Genomic DNA, 20,978 nt, shown 5'->3' with positions numbered 1-20,978 from the left:
TTTTTGGAATCTTTTCCAATGACCAGCTGAAGATTTGCACTGAAATACAACTTGTATGCCTTTCGCATTTTTAAAGCCTGCTTCCTGAATTTAAGCAGAGTGATAGTGTTCAAAGAGCCAGCTCAGCCTGTAACATGTTCGAAAAGATGTATCTGCACTTTGAGGTCCCTTTCGAATGCCATTCGCTAGACCTCTCAAGCGTTTTAATTGCTACATTGAAGCCCGTCACAAGGCCAAGATGCTGGATGCCAAATGGCATCGAAAACTCAAGACTTTGGGCAAAGCTGGTGGGCTTGCTTTGGGGGAGGGAAGGGAACAGAATTTGTGTATTTGTTCGATTTAGAAATAAGGCATCTGAGAGATGCCGTTATTTTCTGTGTTTAAGTTAAACTGCATTTTTGTCTTTTGGTTGAAATCTGAAATGTACTGTCCCAATATAAAACAGTAATTATTTGACCTTTGCACTGTTTGTCTGGTCCTTTTCAATTTGACTGCATATATAATGTGGAAATGGATATATTTTTAATGCACTTGTGATAAACTGACACCAGGGTTAGACCTTACTTTGCAAAAGCTCGAGGTGGACCGAATTGGCATGGCAGCCAGGCCTCTCTCTGACCAAAACTGTAACCTTCAGGACCAGCAAACTCAGCCCGAGGCAGCTACTCCCCTTCCCCACGCGGCTATCAGCGGCCCTGATTTGCCAACCTGTCCTCTCATTCACTGATCCACCAGCGTGACTGTTCAGAGCTATAAAGTCTTTTTGGTTGTTTAGGGTTTTTTAAAGAAAAATGAAAAACCTTTCTATGAGGGTTGTTGGGGGGAGGGGATGGGCAAAGATAGAAACCCCAGCCTTTAAGACTTTGACAATTGTACTTAACTATAGATGTGTGTAAATATAGGCACATGCATATTTTTATGTAAAATTGATTTTAAAAGACAAGAGAAATCTATACTCTCACCAATACCATTGCAATGCAGATGGGATAAGAAGAGTATGTAGTCCAGTTTTGTGCAGTGAGAAAACTACGTCTGTGTGCTTCTGTGAACAGCCCAGAAAGCCTAGCTTTCTCCGCCTGTTGGCTTAACACGGCAAAGCACCCAGGGGATTGTGTGGGTTTTCTGCTGCTGAGCAAAGATCTTGAATTCTTCAAGGTGCTGCTAGTGACCGCTGACTCCTGTGTCTAGTCACAAACCTAATGCTAGTTTGTGATGCCCTTTGAATCACTATTTTGAGCAGGATCTAAATTCCTCTCCCAGTGTACCCCAGACTCAATTTCAGGGTCAATTCAAAATTGAGCACTGTGGTAGGGCCCTGACCTGGCATTCAGCCCATGGAGCAGGTTTCTTCTAAGGAAAGTGTTGTCCTTTAACCTCTGCTTGTTTTCAAAAGAAACAAAGGGTCCTTACCTGGGTTTCCCGTGGGCCTCTCTGATCCTTCCCCAGAGTGGCTAAGAACAGATCCTGGGCTGTGGGGTGAAAAAAAAAAGTGTCAACTAGGTAGGATGGTGGTGCTCAAAATAACTGTCTAGCGGGGTCTTGGGGGGTTGCAAATGGGTGTTATGGGCTTTTTTTCTTCTTGCCTCTGCTCCATCCTTTAAAGAGAAAACTTATTTTTGAAAAGTATATACATACACATTTAGGTTTTTATACCATACTGTATCAGCAAGAATACCACTTTGTGTTTTATAATCTGTTCCTGAATCTGTCTTCTCTTCCTTCTCTGCTTGTTTCCCAAGCTTCTTTGCCTTCCTCCTCTACCTGCTGTGTATAGAACCCCAGGAAGTCCAGTGCCACAAGGCGATTTCCTGCAGGTCAACCTGGGTTTTGTTTTTTGGGGTGGTTGTTGTTGTTTTCCTGTGTCTAACTCTTGGATACCGCATGCTTAGGTAGCTGGCTACTGAGTTTTCAAATCCTTTCTGGGAGAAGATGACCCAAAGACCCTTGCAGACGGGGTGGTTTTTCTCATTCAGATCTCTGTGACTATGGGATGTTTTGTTCTCAAAGCTATCTGGGGATGGGGAGGGGTGTGTGTGCAATATGCGATTTATCATGATTTCCTCAATATTTGTTCCATGGACGCTTTTCTTAATTCTTCTGAAGGAAGAAATAACTGGCACTTCTAAAGTCAGCTCTTGACTGGCTGAAGAAATTGAGTATCTTTGTCTTCTCTCAAAATCATAAAATGAGAATTAGTGAGGCACCCGATTCTAAGGTTTATCCAAATTTTTTTATTTTGATTTTTTATTCTGGGAAGGGTGGTAAGTTGATGGGGCATTCCTCATTTTAGTATTTACCTGAGAACCAAACTTGCCTTTTACCCCTTGTCCCTAGAATTGGTGCTCTGGGAATATTGCTGTTAACCATCAATGTTGGGGCCATCTTTCTAGTAAACACAGCCTAAACAGGGGAGCAGCAGATGAGAGAGTATGGAATTCTGTTTCCAGATGTTTATTTCTTGGTGTAAATAATGAAGCCAATGTAAATCCTGTGTCAAGATCTAGAGAATGGTGCTTTTTACTACAGTTAGCACATGCATTTTTAGAACTACTACATGTTTTAGAGAATCTTTGCTGTGTATATGTAAACTTCTGTACTGTTCCACCGTTAACAAATAAATTATTTCATTATTAAAGAAATTCTGGTCTTCCTGATGTTTTGTACCTCTTATGGTTTTACTTACAGAACTGAGGTGATCAGACTCTTTAATTTCATGGGAAGTTCGCTGGCCAAAAGTTCTCAGCTCTTGGGTTCCCCGATGAGTTGAGATGGCGTGGCTCGGGCACGGATCGTGCGGCTGCTGCTCTCACCTGTCCCTGCTCCGCACTCGCCCCAGGCTCACTGGTCACCGGGCTGACACCCCTGCTGATGCCCACGCTCTGCTGGAAAAGACAGAGATGTAGTCACAGTGTAACGCCAGGTGGTCAGTTATGGACTAAAGCTGGGCAGGGGGCGCCTGGGTGGCTCAGTGGGTTAAGCCGCTGCCTTCGGCTCAGGTCATGATCTCAGGGTCCTGGGATCGAGTCCCGCATCGGGCTCTCTGCTCAGCAGGGAGCCTGCTTCCTCCTCTCTCTCTCTGCCTGCCTGTCTGCCTACTTGTAATCTCTCTCTGTCAAAAAAAAAAAAAAAATCTTTAAAAAAAAAAAAAAAAAAAAAAAAAGCTGGGCAGGGACGTACCATGAGCCATCACAGCAGTGGCAGCTTTCCAGATGGGCCCTGAAGAGAGCGGATGTCTTCTAGGACAGGAGCAAGCGTGCAGGGAAAGAGGGCAGCCCTGCAGGGCTGGAGTCTGGCAGGGGCAGGGGTGCACAGAGCATGTGGTGTGTGATGGGACAGGAGCAGGGAGGACCGCCAACTGTGAAGGATGCATGCGGTCGAGAGGAGAGAAGGCACCTGCTTTAGGGGGTTGGTTATTTCACACGTGAACCCATTTGGTTAATTCACATTCACTCATTTAACAAAATTGAGCCTGGCTCTGTCATAGGGCAGAGGGACACACATAGGGACAGATCACAAAACCCTGCCCTCTGATGCCACTTTTTAGGGTCACCCACTGGCTCTGCCCCTCAGACCCTGCCCCGCAAGCCTCTGAGCTCAGAGCCCCCTCAATGGCCTCTTCTTGATCCCTCAAGAAAGCACTTGTTCAGAGTCAAGAGGAGAGAAAGGGGGGCTTTCTCCTTGACTAGTGACCGCTCATTCTTAAAACCACCTAAGAAGTGGTTTAAGTTGGGATGGTCTGCAGCCCGTGGGGCTTATTAAAAAATGGGTCTTTCTGGTCCTCCTACTTGGGAAAAGTAGCCTTGCCCTTCTGCTTTGTCTCAAAAGCAGGGGCCATGTGCCAGGCCAGTCGAGGACCTCCGTGGACAGGCTCCAGAGCAAACCCACCGGAGAGCACACGGTCCGCAGCAGGGGTGGAAGGCACGAGGGGCCGGTGCCGGTCCCGGTCCCCCGTTTGCTGAGCAGATGACAGGAAGCTCCGGGCTGCAGATAATCACCCAGGCAGCTCGCACAGACAGCCTCCCCCGCACGGTGACAAATCTTACTCCCAAGGTTTCCTGACTTTGCTTGTTCACAGGAGCCCAAGGAAGTGGCCTCGCTTCTGCCGTCTGGGTCCACATCACCCTGATAGTCAGCTCACGACTGCTGGGGGCTCTGCCTCAGCACCTCCAGGAGTCCCAATGTCAGCCCTGAGGGTGACTGCGGTCATCAGCCCCATCTGTGGGAATGGGGGACACGGGCAGTGGGAAGTGAGGTATTTGGCCCTGAGTCCGCGGCGCTGGGGGACTCGGACTCCAAAGCCCACACTCCTTCGCCTCCATTTTTGCAAGAGCGGTGCCCATCCCAGTTGGTTTTCCATATTTGGCATCTTTTCTTTTCCAAGCCTTTGGACGCAGCGATCTAGTTTCCGTGAAGGGACCTTACGGTCCAGGGGATGAGGCAGAACCCGGGAACACATGAGACAACAGCGGGTCACCACTGCTGAGTCGCCATCCTCACTTCCGTCTTCACGCTCCTCTCCGTTCATTCTGGGGGGGGGGGGGGGGGCGACTCCTGAACCTCCTGGGGCTCTGGTGACAAGAACCCAGCACGCTGCTGAGGAAGACCTTCTTACGGGACTTGAAGACATTCTCTCTCCACCATGTCTTCTGCGCTAGGGGCCCTGGGACATCATTTCAGTCAGCCAGTATTTCCTTAACACGCTTGCACGTAGCCTTGGCGTTCCCTTGAATCTAGTGACACTTCAGCCCACTTCTTAGATGTCACCAAGACCTAGACAAGGAGGGATATAGCAAGCCTGTCCCCAAGCATCTCTGGAACAGCAGCCTTTCATTCCCATTGCCCACTTGGGCCTTCACATCCATGAAGGGCATCTGGCTTCCAGTGGCCGAGGGCCCCCCAGGCAGGGACTCCGCAGGAAGTGTTGTTCTGGGCTTGGCACTGACTGGGTGGCCACTCTGCCCCACGTGGAACGCATGGAACATTCTTTCAGGGACTACACAAAGCAGACAAGACCTCTCACAGCTGACTAGGGGTGGACATTTGCCCAGGGGAAAAAGCAGCTGCGTGATGGAGGCAAATGACAGACATGCTTTCAGCAGACAGGAGGACAGGCTCTGCCAGGCTACAGCGTCTGGGTTCTGCCCTCCCCGTGCATGAACACAATATCTCTGGTAAAGACAGGCTGAGGATTTTGTGGGATAATGGAGGCCAGAGCCAGTGCAGAGCAAACGGTGTGGCCCCAAGGCCAGGATGGAGCTGGGGACTGGGGACTCAGGGCTGGAGAGGTTCTGAGGGAACCAAGGCCCTGAGGGAAGAGAGAGGAAGCTTTCCTAGGACTCTCTTAGCCTCACCTGGGGGCAAAGGTGAGTGGGGACACCCACGGTAGGGAGCTCTGTGTCCGGAATAGGTCTACCTTCAAGGAGACACCTGGGAGGGCCTAGGGGACAGAGGGAAAGGGAGAAACACCAGCCCAACCAACCCTGTTGGTCACCCAGATGCCAGGCTGGATAGCATCTGGGGGCCGTCCCTCAACCTGCCTCGTGGCCAATAGGGCTGAGAGACCCAAACCGTCTGCTGAGAAGGTCATCTAGTTTAAAAACGTCTGATAAATTCTTGCCTTGCTGATATTCCCATCGCCCAGAAGGGAGTTGTTTATCACGGCGCTGGCACTGATCCTGATCGACAGTGGAATGAGACATCCTCGGGGGTACCCCAAAAGGGGGTCCTGGGTGACGGTCAAGCACACAGACTCTGGTCGGATGGACCCAAGGCCCAGTGCCAGTTCCACCCACTGTACTCCGGGTGACGGGGGGCCACTGGTCTTGGGCTCCATTTCCCCATTTTGAAAAAGGAGGATAATAATAATATCTATCTCCTGGGGCTGTTGGGAGGATTAAGTGAGAGAGGAGATGGAAAGAGCCCAGCCTGGTGCCTGACTTTCGGGAGCATTCAATACATATGAGCGATCATTATTTTACTACCGCGGTCAGAAATGTATCTTGGGTCTCCAGAAGACAAAATTCCAACATTCAGAAAAGAAATCAGCCTGGAAGGGAAAACTACATGAGATGGCAGGGAAGTGTTCAAATATGTCATTCTGACCATGCTATTTAGACAACAAAGGGCAAGCAGGAAGTGGTTAAAATGACAGGAGGAGAGACAAGAGGGTGACTCAGGGATGGACTGTGGCCAAAGGTGGGGAAAGGGGTGTTTTGTTCAGGTGGCACCTCACTTGCTTGCTGTTCAAAAAGTGAAAACACAAATCCTAAAACCCCTCCAGCCTGGCAAAGCAGCTCAGAGCCTCTCAAAGAGAAACCAGGAAGTACAGGGCGGGCGAAGCCAGAGACCCCATAGCTAAAATGCCTCCATTTTGTAGACATCTCCTCAGAAGAGCAGGAAGTGCCTTGGGTCCCAGCGTTTGCATGTGTCTTTCCAACAGCAAATTCAGAACAACAGCCACCAGAGCCCTAGCCAGTCAACAGAGACCCCACGTTTCAAGTATAAACCAAGAGGTTATGACAATTCTCTTCAACTTTACAATTAAAACCATTGGTTAGGGCAGCTGCAGGGCAAGCACAGACCAGCACAGGACATGGAACAGCATGGGACCCACAAGAGTCATCAGTGGAGACAGACGACCAGGAGAAGACTCGGGTGGGGCACTGCTTCCTCTTTACCACACTTACAGCCCTCAATGGTGGGTGAAACTACTTGTCTGGAACTCAGAGCAGGAATCCCATTGCTTTCCCTGAAGAATGGGTGTGTGTTTCCTCAGGAAAAAGTGAATCATTAAATGGGTCACCTTTCTCTTATTGCTTAGGCTGCCAGGAAGCTCAGAGCCAAATTCACACCTCACCATTAGTAACTATGTGAGACCCTGATTTGTGTCTGTGTGTGTCTGTGTGTCTGTGTGTATTTAAATTTCCCCTACTCCTTTTCTTGACCTTGATTTTTATTTAAATTTCTTCTATTTTAAGATATATAATTTTAGAAGTCATTTCAGAATCACCTTTGTCGAGAACAAGAACACAATTATAAAGAGGGCAGCCTGTGTGTTAAAACAAAAAACACTCTGGTCCCTTCTTTGGCAGCAGAGGGCAGTGAGGTTGGCTAAGCAAGGGTAAGGTAATTGGGGTCGAAAGCATGGAGAAGGAAGGTGAGTAGGGGATTTTAAGGTGAGAAGGGTATTTTAAAGCAGTGGAAATAAACTTGCCAAAGAATAGAAGGGAGCTGCCTCAGGGCTGAAAGTAATCCCTACTGTCTAGAGGAACTGGGGCTCCTCTGGGGGTTTCCACAGAGACCAAGGGCAGCAGCAGAGCTGGCCTGGGTCTGAGTCACCTGTCAGAAGCAGAAGGAACACCACCCTTTCTCCTGAACTCAAGAAAGTTTATCAGATTGTAAGTAAATGAGAATAGTATTTACACGGGACTAGCCTGGACTCTGCTCTGTTGTATAAAGAGAAAATCACTTGCAAATTTCAGTATTAATAAATTACTTGTGGTCCCTGGGGCGCCTGGGTGGCTCAGTCTGTTCAGTATCTGCCTTCGGCTCAGGTCATGATCCCAGGGCCCTGGGATTGAGCCCTGAATTGGACTCTCTGCTCAGCGGGGAGTCTGCTTCTCCCTTTCCTTCTGCCACCCACTTGTGCTCGCTCTCTCTTTCATTCTAAAATAAGTGACATCTTTATAAATAAATAAATAAATAACTTGTGGTCCCATGAGATTAGACTAGTGGACACTGGCCTAGCTACAGGAAGGCATCCTGTCCTAGTCAACATAAATACACTGATTTGGACTGAGGTATGGATGGCACATTCCCCACGTCTGAGGGTGACCCCAAGGTGGTAAGATGACACCCTGATTGCCTAACAGAATCAGGATCCAAAACTTCTTGACTGCTAAAGTGAGGGGGCATCTCAGACAAGATGCATTTTTCAGAGATGAGCACACGCCCCCGTCCTTGGCAATGGACCTGCCAGTCCCAGAGGGGAGTGCCACCCACTGCCAAGGCTCAGAGAGAGAAGGGGCCACCACAGAGTGAAGCCCCTAGGTCACAGGAAGCTGGTCTCTCCCCTCTCTGTCCCCAGGAACCGCCCCCCCAATACCCCTCACTATCTTTTTAGAGGGGGAGAGGGGCAGAGACAAAGGGAGAAAGAAAGAGTGTTAAGCAGGCTCCACACCCAAAGTGGAGCCCTGTGCAGGGCTTGATCCTGCCACCCTGAAGTCACCACCTCAGCCGAAAGCAAGAGTCAGACGCTTAACCAACTGAGCCACCCAGGCCCCCTCCCTCTATTATCCTTTTTAAACAGCCATCAGACCCCGCCTTCCTCAGGACAAAATCTACCTGTGGAACTCCATCTCTCAGCACATGTTAGATCTCTTCAGTGGCAAGTCCCCACCTGAGCTGGCCTTGGCCACCCTCCTACACCTCAGGTCCTACCACCTCACCCCATGGACTGTTCCCTGAACACCCAGGGCCTTTGCACTTGCTGCTACTCCTGCCCAGAATGTCCTCCCCCAACACCTCCATGGCTTTTTCCTTGCTCCGCTCGGGTCTCTGCATAGAGGTCACCATGTCCACAAGGTCCCCAGGACTCCATCTGTACAAACGACACAACCCCCTCACTTTCTACCTACTCTCCCTCTCACCTGACTCCTTTCTTCTCCACAGGACATTCTGTTTTGTCTGTTTGATGTTAAAAGGGGGCTCTGTAAGAGCAGAGACAGAACTCTCCAGAACAGTGTTGCCCCAGCACCTAGAACTGTGCCCAGCACACGGGATGTTCAGCCGTCCACACTGGTAGGCGGATGGACAAGTGAGTAAATGAGTGAACACAAGCAAGAGACAGACTTCAGGCTCACAGCTGAGGCAGGACGATGACTCCAGGGTCCTGTACCCCAGAGGGCCGACGGTGAAAGCCAGCGACTGAGGCGTTTATTACAAATGAAGGACCTGAACACTGGCAGAGTTGTAGGCAGGCAGGCCAGAGGGCCCCGAAAAATACCTGGGCTTTAGACTAATCCACATGACTTGGCACAAGCAAAAGCAATTTGATAGAAAACAATCTGGATGAGAACAGGGGAGGAGACACACTTCAGCCCAAAGGACAATTTGGTCTAAAAATACAGTCCACAAAAATAAGAAATTGTGCAGAGGATCATAGGGAAAGGGAGGGAAAACTGAATGGGAAGAAATCAGAGAGGGAGACAAACCGTGAGAGACTCTGGATGCTGGGAAACGAACCAAGGGTCACTGGAGGTGAGGTGGGCAGGGAGGCGGGGTGACCGGGTGACAGGCAGGAAGGCGGGCACGTGATGTGAGGAGCACTGGGTGTTCTATGCAACTGATGGTTAGCTGAACTCCACCTCTGAAACTCATGATGTGCTCTATGCTGGCTAATTGAATTTAAATAAAATTAAAATACAAATATGGTCCACATTTTTCAAAAATTGGGATTTTGAGGTAGTATGGAGGCAGAATGCATCTTTTTGTGCCTCAAGGATTTTGCTTACATTTCAGAATAGTTTTGCCCTCTTTTAAATTTCTACTTAATATTTCTGCCACCTATCTTAATTCTGCTCATTTCTAAAAGTGTTTTGTGAAATGCCATGCACACAGATGAAGTTGCGTAGACCATGCACATTCTGCCTAGTGAGTTATTGCAAAGTAAATGCCCACACCAGCCCCACCCAGTCACGAATCAAGACACTGCTGGCCCCCGCGTGTCCCCAGATGCCCTTCCCGACGCACCCTCCTGGCCGCCCCGCGTCTGTCATAACCGCATACCTTCCCTTGCCTCCTGACTGTGCGTCTCTACGCACAGGGGCTGAGTTTGCCGTTGGCTTTAGGTTATGTGCGTGGACTCACACAGGCCGTGTTTGGGTCTGTCTTCTTTCATCTGACATCATGGCTGTGAGATCTGTGGTGTGTGTGGCTGGAGCCCCTTCCTTTTCTTCACTGGAAGGGGAGGCTCGTCACGGCAACATGCTGGAAACAATCCGCATGTCCTAAACAGGGCATTAGTTACATAAAGTATGGAAGTTTGCGAGGAGAAAGCACGAAAGAGGAAGAAAGAAATTTTTTTTTTTTCTAAAAAGGAAGAAGACTAAAGTTTTGCCGAAATTTTTGCTGAAAAGGAAGAAAGAAAAAACAATAGAAGGAGTGAAAGGATGAAGGAAAAGACACCCATAGAAATGTCCATAGAAAAGGTCCTGGGAAATGGGCCATATTTGACCTCGGGAGGGTGACGAGGTAGAAGGTTCTTCAAGAAGTTTCTTTATCTATTTTTTGGGTTGACCTAATTTTCTGGTTCTCCTGTAATGAGCACACGCTGCATTTGTAAAAACAACAACAACAATTACTAAAAGGAATGTAAACAATGACAAATTAACCAAGCAATGAAGTAACTAAAGGACCCTGGGGGGGTCCTCCTCCTCCTTCGGGGAAGGTTTTTGGGAAGTTCTACCTCCCAAGTTTATTCTCAGCCAATCACGTCTCTTCTACTCATTTGGTAATTTTTATAGATTTTTAATTTTCATAAATTGAGCGGTGTTCAACCACAGTGAACACGTTCAAAAGTTTTACAAATACTTTACATGTTGCTTAGTTCACCAAGGCCCATTTGTTGAACATTTCCACTTTCTAAATTCGTTTCCACCCACTTTGTCCTCCCGGGTCTATTTATAATAGATGAAAACAAATCCTTCTTACCCCAGCAGACTGAACTGCACATTCTGAAGGCAGGCAGGCTTACATTCCCAGTTCAGCCATCGACCATTGAACAAGGCTGAGCCAACCAACGCCCCCTAATGTCAGTTTTCCTACCTGTTAAATGGAGATAAAACCTACATTCCAGAAGCTTTTTAAGACCTAGAAATTGCCAAATCAGAAAACTGTGAGTTACCTCAGGCCAGTTCCTCAGCCTTGACCTGCTGTTGACATTCAGGGCTGGGGAGTTCCCTGTTGGGGGGCCACCCCGTGCACTGTGGGAGGCTGAGCTGCATCCCGGGCCTCTCTCTACCCCCTAGACACCAGTGGCACCCCCCTTCTCCCCTCCACCTCCCTGAAATCTGTGACAACCAGAAAGGTCTTCAGACATTGTCAAGTGTTCCCTGAGAGGCGAAACCACCCCTGTTACCTCGGGAACTGGCCCCCCTTCACCACCAAGGCTGCTGGTCAGGCTCTTCAGCCTGCACCCCGGCCAGCGCAGACGCCCCTCCCCTGCAGACAACCCCTTCCCATCCAGTCTTATGCCTGTTCCCTGTCCACAGGACACTGGAATGCACATCAGCGCGGGACACGAAAACACCAACGTGTGGGCTTTTGCTCTAGATTCTTCCTCCGACGCTCCCATTTCAGACAAGTAATTTAGCCTTTTAGGATTTGCTTCTGGTCCTGGGCTACCAGCCAGCATTGACCAGAAGACATGGTACTTTTGTACCTGTCTAACTTCTTCGACTTTTGTATCTGCCTAAACCCGCAATGAGACTTTATTCAAGGGGCGCCAGGGTGGCTCAGTGGGTTAAGCCTCTGCCTTCGGTTCAGGTCATGATCTCAGGGTCCTGGGATCGAGCCCTACATCAGCCTCTCTGCTCAGCGGGGAGCCTGCCTCCCTGCCTCTCTCTGCCTACTTGTGACCTCTCTCTCTGTCAAATTAAAAAAAAAAAAATCTATTTGACTGCCCCAGCCAGGAAGTGTAGGGTGGGTTCCAACGTAAGGGAGGGGATGAGGAAGACACGGTGGCTGGATAGTCCTGGAGAGAACAGACACCGACACACCGCTCAGTGGCCCCGAAGGTGTCAAGACATCCCAGGGAGGGGCTGCCTGGTGTCCCTTGGAAGGCAAGACCTGAGGCCCTGGCTGTTCGTGCTCCTTCATGTGGCATAAAGCAGCACAGCCATGTGGCTGGGACATGGTCCTCTCCATGATAACGGTGCACAGGGTGTCCATGATTTGTTGCCCCTCTCCCCACAAAGCTTCTGTGCTGTGTCAGAGAACCTGTATGGATGATCTCCAAGAGAAATCTCAGCCTTCCGTCATATTGTCTGATCTACGGCTGAGGTCACTCCTGATGTCACTTAGGAGGGACACCTGTTGAGTCACTACCTTGCTCAATCACCTGTCAAGTCTTTCAACAACTGTTTATCAAGGCCCTGATATGCACCAAGCCTGCTGGGGGGTTGGGCACAAAAGAGCTCTTTTCTGGCACTTACATTCTAATGAGGAGAAACCTGTCAACGTATTTCCCAAGTTTCAGTCATTTGCATACTGCTTCCAAAATTTTGGCCTATATGCCCATTGCCCGATCATTGTACTGCCTCTTCCTCTGGCTTATGGATGGTGGAGTCAAAGTTTTATCTACCTTAGGCCCAGTGCACCCAAAATGTTCACAAAGGGACAAGCTATTAGTATATGTATATTTTTTCCTCATACACATGAAGATAAAGCTGTAACTTTAAACTTTAAAATAAATTGATAGTGTACTTTTTAATGGAGTGCATCTTAAAGCTGAAAAAATCCACCATCAATGATCTCTGGCCTTCTGGAGTCACCTCAAAAGTCATACAAGACCCTCCACACTGGCCTTCTGTCTCTCCCCACCCCCAATCACCCCACTAGCCAGCCCCACTGGTTCCCCCTTCCTACCTATCCCCCTATCCCCCGCTTCTTCTTGGGAAATAACCACTTGTCTTCACCTTAAAGATCCACTCTCTGGAGCCCTTCCTGGCCCTGTGCAGAGGGCAGTGAGGAGGGGGCACGGCGCTGGGCCGCTCTAAGACCTGGGGTCCCTTTGCTGGGCTGCCTCCTTCCTCAGACTGCAGATCCCCAGAGGGCATGGCTCAGCTCTCACACACTTCCTAGGGCAGGAAGATGCTCTAACAGGAGCCCGGAGAAATGAGGCAGGGCAAGGCTGGCCACAGACGAGTCCCATGACAGCCTGTACCTTGGAGAAGTGCCCCTGTCCAGGCTTCAGGAAAGCTGGCCCATGGTATCCGAGCAGTCAGAAGTTGAGAGCCAATATGCGAACCCCCAGTGAGGACCAGAACTGCCAGGAGAGGGGGTGAAGACCTGACCAGAGTTTCCTGGCGGCCCTGCCAGCGAAGGCACCTGCATTACCGGGATTGCTTGGCAAGAGCGGGCCCTGAATCACACAGCCACTGACGGGACTAAAACGTGTGGCGGCATCAGCTGACAGCCGCCTCAGTGTTTCTTCAGTGGCGGAGGACCAGGTGGGCAGGCTAGGTCACCACTATGGGGCACAGAGGCCAGCCACGGTCTCAGCACTGCCACAGGAGAAAGATTTATGACCTCGAGTCTCTCTGACTCCAGCTGCTCACGTGACGAGTACCTTGTGTCCTCAAGACAAAAGAAAACCTTACGCTGGCACCCAGGGCTTTACACACCTGGGAGCCTTGGTTCTCCTTAATTTGACTGTGGTCAGATTTCATCATTTCTTTTTCTTCTCATTTGCTGCCAAGGACCACCCACACTTCCCATTGAGTAGGTGATTTTTTTTTTTTTTTTTTTTTTTTTTAAAGATTTTATTTATTTATTTGACAGAGAGAAATCACAAGTACACTGAGAGGCAGGCAGAGAGAGAGAGAAGGAAGCAGGCTCCCTGCTGAGCAGAGAGCCCGATGCGGGACTCGATACCAGGACCCTGAGATCATGACCTGAGCCGAAGGCAGCGGCTTAACCCACTGAGCCACCCAGGCGCCCCTGAGTAGGTGATTAATAAGTGGTTGCTCGTGTGTTTGTGTTTCATAGGCACAGGGTTAGCAATTCTGAAACTACTTTCTGGGTATGCTGAGACTGAGCAGATAAGTCACCTGGAGCTAGATTTCTCGTTGGAGAAAAAAGCTGCGAAGACGGAAAGGGAGTTGGGTTGGAGTTGGAAGGATCAGTATGAACTCACTGTTAATACACAGAGAGACAGATGTAGAAACATAAATGGATGAAGCAGGTGTTTTTTTCTTAGATCTGACCACACCAGTGATGTAAGGACACCCCAGTAACAATGAACACACCAAACACCAGATCCTGGTTTCTAAATATCAGATTTTACTAGAAGGAACCAGTTTCCTTGGAGAAATGGCCGATCCCAAGACTGGTCCAAGGAAGATAGAGATGAAGCTGAAACATCTCATGACAGAAAGGAAGGGCTCAAATTATGACGGCGACATGGCCCAAGAAGACCGAAGCCAGTCTGAAGCGGCTCCCAAGACCAAATCTAAAACATCAGTATCAAAATAATGGTAGTAAGAGAGGATCACTCACTGAATACAACAAGAGACCGAGTCTACAGGGACACAAATAACCAGCAGGAAGGCGGGCGGCCTGGCTGGCTCAGCCAGCGGAGTGTCCAACTCTTGGTCTCAGCTCAGGTCTTGATCTCAGGGTTGTGTCTTCAAGCCCTGCATTGGACTCTATGCGGGGTCTCGAGCTTACTTAAGAAAGTAAATTAATTTAAATCCAATTAATAAAAAGGAAGGGAAAGCTCAGAATTGAGTGCCAGTTAGTACACACGGGAAGTAGAACTAGAAAATCGCCATTGGCAGGCAAGGATCATCAATGGATCCAGTGGGTAAGTCCGACGAGAAACAGACTGTACGGTCCCACAGCATCTACTCCGAAAAGGCTAATTACACGCGATAGAACAGTCTGTGGTAGAGAAACCTGGCAGACACTTTGACCAACTGGTGAAAGTCAACATCACCAGTAGTGGAGCCAACAGGCAGCCTGATGCGAACAGAGGAGGACACATCATCACGGTCCTGCGAACTCCTGCCAAAAATGCAGAGCCTGAATCTGGTCACAAGAAAGCATCAGTCGCCCAAGTGTAGATTTACACTCTACAAAGTCACTGACCCGGCCTCTTCATCAATGTCAAGGGTGTGAAAGACAAAGACAGACTGAGGACTTCTTCAGGTTAAGGAAGCCAAAGAGACACGGAACTAAATGCAGCAGGTGGCTGGACTGAATGCTGGACGGAAAACAGTGGTTTCTTTTGCTCTAAAGGTCACTATTGGGATGATTGGGAAAATGTAATAAGGTCTGCAGATCAGGTAATAGTAGTATGCCGATGTTAGTTTCCCGATTTTGATCACTGTATTGTGGTTGTAGAGGAGAATTCCTGGGGCATCTGGGTGGCTCAGTCAGTTAAGGCTCAGTCAGTTAAGCCTTAAGTTAAGGTCATGATCCTGGGGTCCTGGAATCAAGCCCCAACTCAGGCTCCCTGCTCACCTGGGGAGTCTGCTTCTCCCTCTCCCAATCCCTCTGTGCTCGCTCTCCCTCTCTCACTCTCTCTCAAATAAAAAAAATCTTAAAGATTTTATTCTTGGGTGCCTGGGTGGCTCAGGGGGTTAAAGCCTCTGCCTTCGGCTCAGGTCATGATCCCAGAGTCCTGGGATCGAGCCCCGCATCGGGCTCTCTGCTCCGCAGGGAGCCTGCTTCCTCCTCTCTCTCTGCCTGCCTCTCTGCCTACTTGTGATCTCTGCCTGTTAAGTAAATAAATAAAATCTTTAAAAAAAAAAAGATTTTATTCTTAAAGAATTCCTTGTCTTTTTGGAAATAAACACTAATGTCTTTAGAAGTAAATGCATATTTGCAATTTTCAAACAGTTCATATACATGTAAATACAGTCCAGGGGAGAATGAGAGAATAAGGTTAACTGATAAAAATGTTACTATTTGGGGGTGGGGCTGCCTGGGTGGTCAGGCAGTTGAACTTCTGACTCTTGATTTTAGCTCAGGTCCTGATTCAGGGTCATGAGATCTAATGCCCAGGGCTCTGTGCTCAGCAGGGCGTCTGCTTGTGCCTCTCCCTCTGCCCCTCCCCCCCGCTTGTAATCTGTCTCTCCCTCTCTACGAAATAGAATCTTAGGGGCACCTGGGTGGCTCAGTGGGTTAAAGCCTCTGCCTTCGGCTCAGGTCAGGGTCCCAGAGTCTTGGGATCGAGCCCTGTGTTGGGCTTTCTGCTCTGTGGGGAGCCTGCTTCCTTCTCTCTACTTAATTGTGATGTCTGTCAAATAAATGAAAATCTTCAAAAAAATTTTAAGATAAAATAAATAAAATTCTTTTAAAAAGTGACTATTTAGGGAACTAGGTAAAACGGATGGAAATTCTTTGCATTGCTTTTGCAACTTTTCTGAAAGTCTAAAATTATTCCAAAACAAAAACTTAGAAATAAAATAAAATAAATGCGGGATAAGGGCATGAGGAATTATCCAGCGTAGTCTGGGGAGTTAACGGCTCTTGGGGGTGTGGCGGTCATGCGTAGAGAAATGGGTGCCTTGTGGGAGCCATGAGTTGCCCCGTAACTAGAGGATCAGATGTTCTTCGCCAGAGCTTTTCCAAACTTCACCTGGAGAGGGCTTTCTGTTGTTTTGTTCTTTCCACACACACCCACGCGCCCTGGTGGAGGCTCTCCTGCAGCTCTAGGTGGGGTAGAGCCTGCGTTTCTAATAAGCTCCAGGTGACACTGATGCTGCTTTCCTGCTGGTCCCGGTATTGCCCTTTGAGTCACACCGGGGGGTAAATACAGCTGCGGCACTGCCCACACGTTCTCCAGCCTGGCTGCCCCACGGGACCCTGAGGAACCGGCTTTCATTGCTCTTCCCAGCGGATTCTCCTTGGCAGCTGGGATTAACTCCTTACTTTGATGCCCCTGCCTTTCCATCATCTCAAATTGAGATCCTCCATCCGGATATCACCCTGGCTTCCAGAGCGGCATTGTCTGCTGCTGCTGTATCCATCAGACACCCAGGAGCCGGAGGACTCTTCCTGGTCGACCACCACAGTTGAAGCACTTGCACACAGGTCATGCACAAACCCTTCCCCCAGGCACCAGTCCCTCCGCGATGGGTCCAGACCTTCTTTTCCCAGCTGCTCTCCAGGGCTCCCCCCTGGATGCTCCGTTCCTAGCAGAGCTGTTCAGCCCCCTGAACCCCAGGCTCCATTTGCACCTGTAACCACCTCAAATGCGCTGATCTCCGGTCTCACTCCCTCCCGCGTGAGAGCCCCTCTTTGGTTCCTTCCTCCTGGGGGCCTGTGCTGAGGCAGTCACAGGGCCCCCACCCCCACCGGGCCCATCCCAGGGCTTAGAACAGAGGAGCAAGCGTCTCTGCCACTGGGCCACAGGTCACCCTGTTCCTGTTCCCATAGGACAGGGCTCAGCAGCCTGCCACATGTGGGCAAGGGCAGAGAGGGGACAACCTCGGTGTCACCCTGAAATTCGGGCCTGGCACCCAATTCCCCATCGCCGGGCCGCCTCCCCACCCTCCCTCCTTCCTTGCCTCGGAGGTGGAGAAAATAGGTCATGGGGAGGTGCTGCCAGGGTTGTCCCCTCAGGGGAGGGTTTGGCGCAGGAGAGAAGCCCTAAATTTGTTTGGAGCTTGAGAAAGGGACCTGGGAGGCACAAGAAGACCGTCCCCTTGTGCAGGGTTCTCCTACCTCCTTCTCGGCTCCTCCCACCGCCACAGCTGGGCCTCTCCAGGCCTCACTTGCCCTGAAAAACACTTCCTCGTGACCCAGCACCATCCACCACCCACTGCCCCCGTGCACAGAGCCTGCTGGAGCTCATTCCTCTTAATGTGCTTGGCTGCCTAGGGATGGGCTACGGTAATCATGAAGATGAGGGGCTGCGCCTGGGCCTCAGTTTCCAGGAGAATCACAGCTGGAGTTGGAATGGGGAGTGAGGGACCCGGACTCAGAGCAGCTGCGGGACAGCCAGCCTCAAGTCCCCAGAGGCTTCTGAGGCAGCTGACTCCATCGTGCCTCTGGTGCCTGCCCAGCTAGTTGTCTCTCCTTTGGGGACATCCAGGCGGAAACTTCCAGGAGAGGCTCATCCCACCCTCAGGAAAGGAAGATGTCCCCTTCCTCCCATTAAAGCTCTTGAGGCTTTGCACTCTCGTTTCCCTGCAGATCCTTTTTGGCTGAGTGTTTCCGTCGTTACTCAGGCCTGCTGAGTTCCAAAAGGACAGGAACTTAGGAGCGGGTATGAGGAAGCCCCCTAAGAAAGAGTAACACCCGGGCGCCTGGGTGGCTCAGTGGGTTAAAGCCTCTGCCTTTGGCTCAGGTTATGATCCCAGGGTGCTCCCTCCTCTCTCTGCCTGCCTCTCTGCCTACTTGTGATCTCTGTCTGTCAAATGAATAAATAAAATCTTTAAAGAAAAGAAAGAGTAACACCCCACTCCCAAATCTGGGAATGCCCTAACCACTCCATCCCATCCCTCTAGTCTCAGGCTCCACGTCCCTCCAGGAAGAAGCCCCTCCAGGAAGAAGCTGCCCTCATGGTGCCGGAGCCCCCACGGCCAAACCCCTACTCTGTCCTCCAGACTCCCGTGGGCTGCTCTGTGCAGGTCAATACCTGCCCCCTGCCCGGTCTGCCTCTGTCTCCCAGGCTGCCGTAAGAGCTATTTGCCATGCACTTACTTTCCCACTTCTTTACAAGAACCATCAATTTCCAATCCTCAATCAGTACCTCACAAATAACGTTAGGGTCACTTTTGGGTAGAAGAGGCAATTTGGGTGTGAAAATATTGTAGTTTTCAGTTATAGAGGAATTATGGAAGAAATAAGTAAAAATATTTGAAATCGAGGCTAAGAAAATCCGAGACATATATACAGGCACTGTGTGTCTATGCTCTTACATCTCCAGGCTAATCAGTCTTGGAGCCCTTGGAGCTTCCCTCTCTTTGACATTTTCTCCCTGTTTTACCCAGTTACTCTCATCCATTCCATTCATCCCCAATCAACACATTATGTGGGTTTTTTTTTTTCCATGAGTCAATTTTTATTGGTTTTTGAAGTAAAGAATTATGGGCATAAGGCTCAATGAGTTTCAGAGCAAATGACAGAAGGAAACTACATCATACAGGTAGGTGGGAAGACCCAGCAGGGAAGACTCCCAGGGCAGCTGTGACCCTCACCCACAAGGGCTGAGTCTTGCTTGTGAGGACCTTGTAGCCCAGACCCAGCCCAGCTGAGAAGGACCGCATGGAGCTGGAAGGGACTGAGCCACATCTCAGGGGATCTGAAGAGGTACCCCAGTCCTCCCTGAAAGACAGTCATTTCTAGTCGTCTTGGAACCTTCCGGTCTTAAATCTTTGCCACCAATAGCAGCTTGACCACTATGAGGACTCTTCCCTCCCTCTGAGATAGCCTCACCTGTGCCTGCTCAGATGGAAGCCTCCCTGACCAGGGACAGAAGAAGGCCCCTGCACAGGGAGGAGGAGGGAGTTGGTTCCAGAAGGCTGGCAAAGCCCAGTGACCCCTGAGGCTATTTGCCCTTCCCTTCCACTGTGGTGGGTCCTCCCACTGATGTTTGGGGGGTAAAGGAAAGGGGGCTTCTCAGTAGGAGAGCTCCTGTCCCCCCTCCCCCGAGGAGGGCTCCTCCTCTATGAGCTCCAGGTCGAACTCATCTTCCAGGGACCCTCCAACAGGCAGGAGGCGGAACTTCTTCCCCTTCAGGGTGCATGTGCGATGCTCGAAGTCCAGGACGGCGTTGTGGTCCTGGAGCACGTCAGTACCAATGATGGCTTCTTCAGCACTGGCGTCGGCCACTAAGAACTCTGCCTTCAGCTTCAGCTTCCCCAGGGACACCACTGTATCCCAGATGCCCAGGATCTTCATTTCAGCCCCATTGGCCACTTTTACCACATTCTCAAAGGGCCGCAGGGTGTCCAAGTCACCATCCGTGACCTCCTCCCACAAGCTGGGGTGGACCACAGACACCTGAGCCCCGGAATCCACCAGGAACCTCACAGGCACCTTGCCAATTTTCCCCTTGAGGTAGTAGCCCTTACCCATGCTGTTGGCAAAGACGATCTCCTTGGGCAGGTGGCTGCGGGTGGCCCCAGGCCCGCCGAAGGCTTTCAGGAGGGTCTCTCTCACCGCACCGTAGTCTTCCTGGTCCTTGGGGCTGAGTCCACTATAGACCTCCAGGGCATCTCCCCTGAGAGACTCTTTCAGGAACCGGAGTTTGGTGACGTGGTCCCAGTGGTTGAGGTCGTTGATGACCTCGAAGCGGTGCAGCCAGAGGTGTGGGGCTATGTTGGCTCCATCAAAGGGCTCCGGAACGAAGGCATGCTCCCGACGGCCCTCCCGGCTCCTGGCTCCGCTCCCCGCCATCCCTCTGTCCTCCGCTGGAACTGCGGCACCGACCCACGCCAAGTAGAGCAAAGCGCAGAGCAGTGTGGGCGCAATCACGCTGGAGAAGAAGGCCTCTCGGAGCGGAGTGTTGTTTGCTGCCCGTCTGGGGCAGGCAGAGGGGGCCCGGCACGAGCTGTCCGACTGACTGCTGGGCACGGAGGCAGGCAGCTACTATGACCTGCTCTATCGGCAGAGCCTTTTTGATGCCTAGCCTAGGCCCTGGGGCTCCCCATTCTTCCTTTGTTCTGGAAGCCCCGCCCTTGCTCAGCCCTCCCTCCTGCCAGCATCCTGCCCAACGAGCAGGATCAGTGCCTCACCCTTCTGCATCCATCGCTGGGACTGGTACAGGCCAGCCCACGGTGCAAGAAAGTCCAGCCCCAGTCAGAGGGGACCCACTCAGGTACCCTTCCCAGCCCGTGTCCGAGAATAACAGAGGAGGACACAGAGTATGTTATGACATCCAGGTGTCTGTCATCAGCTGGAGGAGGCCAGGACCAAAGGCCCACCAGCTTCCAGCCTGGGGAAGCCCTTTGCCCCACGCCCAAGTGGCCGCTTTGAGGGGCTAAAGGAGCATTCATTCACCACACTCTTACCATATGTGAGCCTGGCGTGGGTGTTTCTCATTCTGAACCAAGTGTGGAATCCCCTGAGATTCTCTAGAGGGGAAGATAGAGGACAGTCCCCAAATCAAGAATGCGCAGAAAATGTTTTTTAAGTGAGGGGACACACATACACACACAAGCATTTGCCATGAACTCGATTGCTACAGTTGTTTTTCCCTCACTGATCACATCCAGTACAGAGTCAGCACTTGGGGGAGGGGGGCA

The 20,978-nt window shown here is 50.5% G+C and overlaps 1 protein-coding gene across 1 annotated transcript; it reads right to left on the bottom strand.

The window, feature by feature from the left end:
* Positions 1-18,835: 18,835 nt before the first annotated feature.
* ASPRV1 (aspartic peptidase retroviral like 1) lies at positions 18,836-20,226 on the bottom strand. The gene has a single exon (XM_059407774.1). It carries the CDS (start codon positions 20,128-20,130, stop codon positions 19,351-19,353), a length of 780 nt encoding a protein of 259 aa, XP_059263757.1. The 5' UTR covers positions 20,131-20,226; the 3' UTR covers positions 18,836-19,350.
* Positions 20,227-20,978: the final 752 nt, after the last annotated feature.

The sequence above is a fragment of the Mustela nigripes genome, chromosome 7, assembly GCF_022355385.1.
Source record: "Mustela nigripes isolate SB6536 chromosome 7, MUSNIG.SB6536, whole genome shotgun sequence".
In the NCBI taxonomy this organism is placed as follows: Eukaryota; Metazoa; Chordata; class Mammalia; order Carnivora; family Mustelidae; genus Mustela; species Mustela nigripes.
Note: the sequence above shows the minus strand (reverse complement) of the source record. Positions and strands in the feature narration are given on the sequence as shown.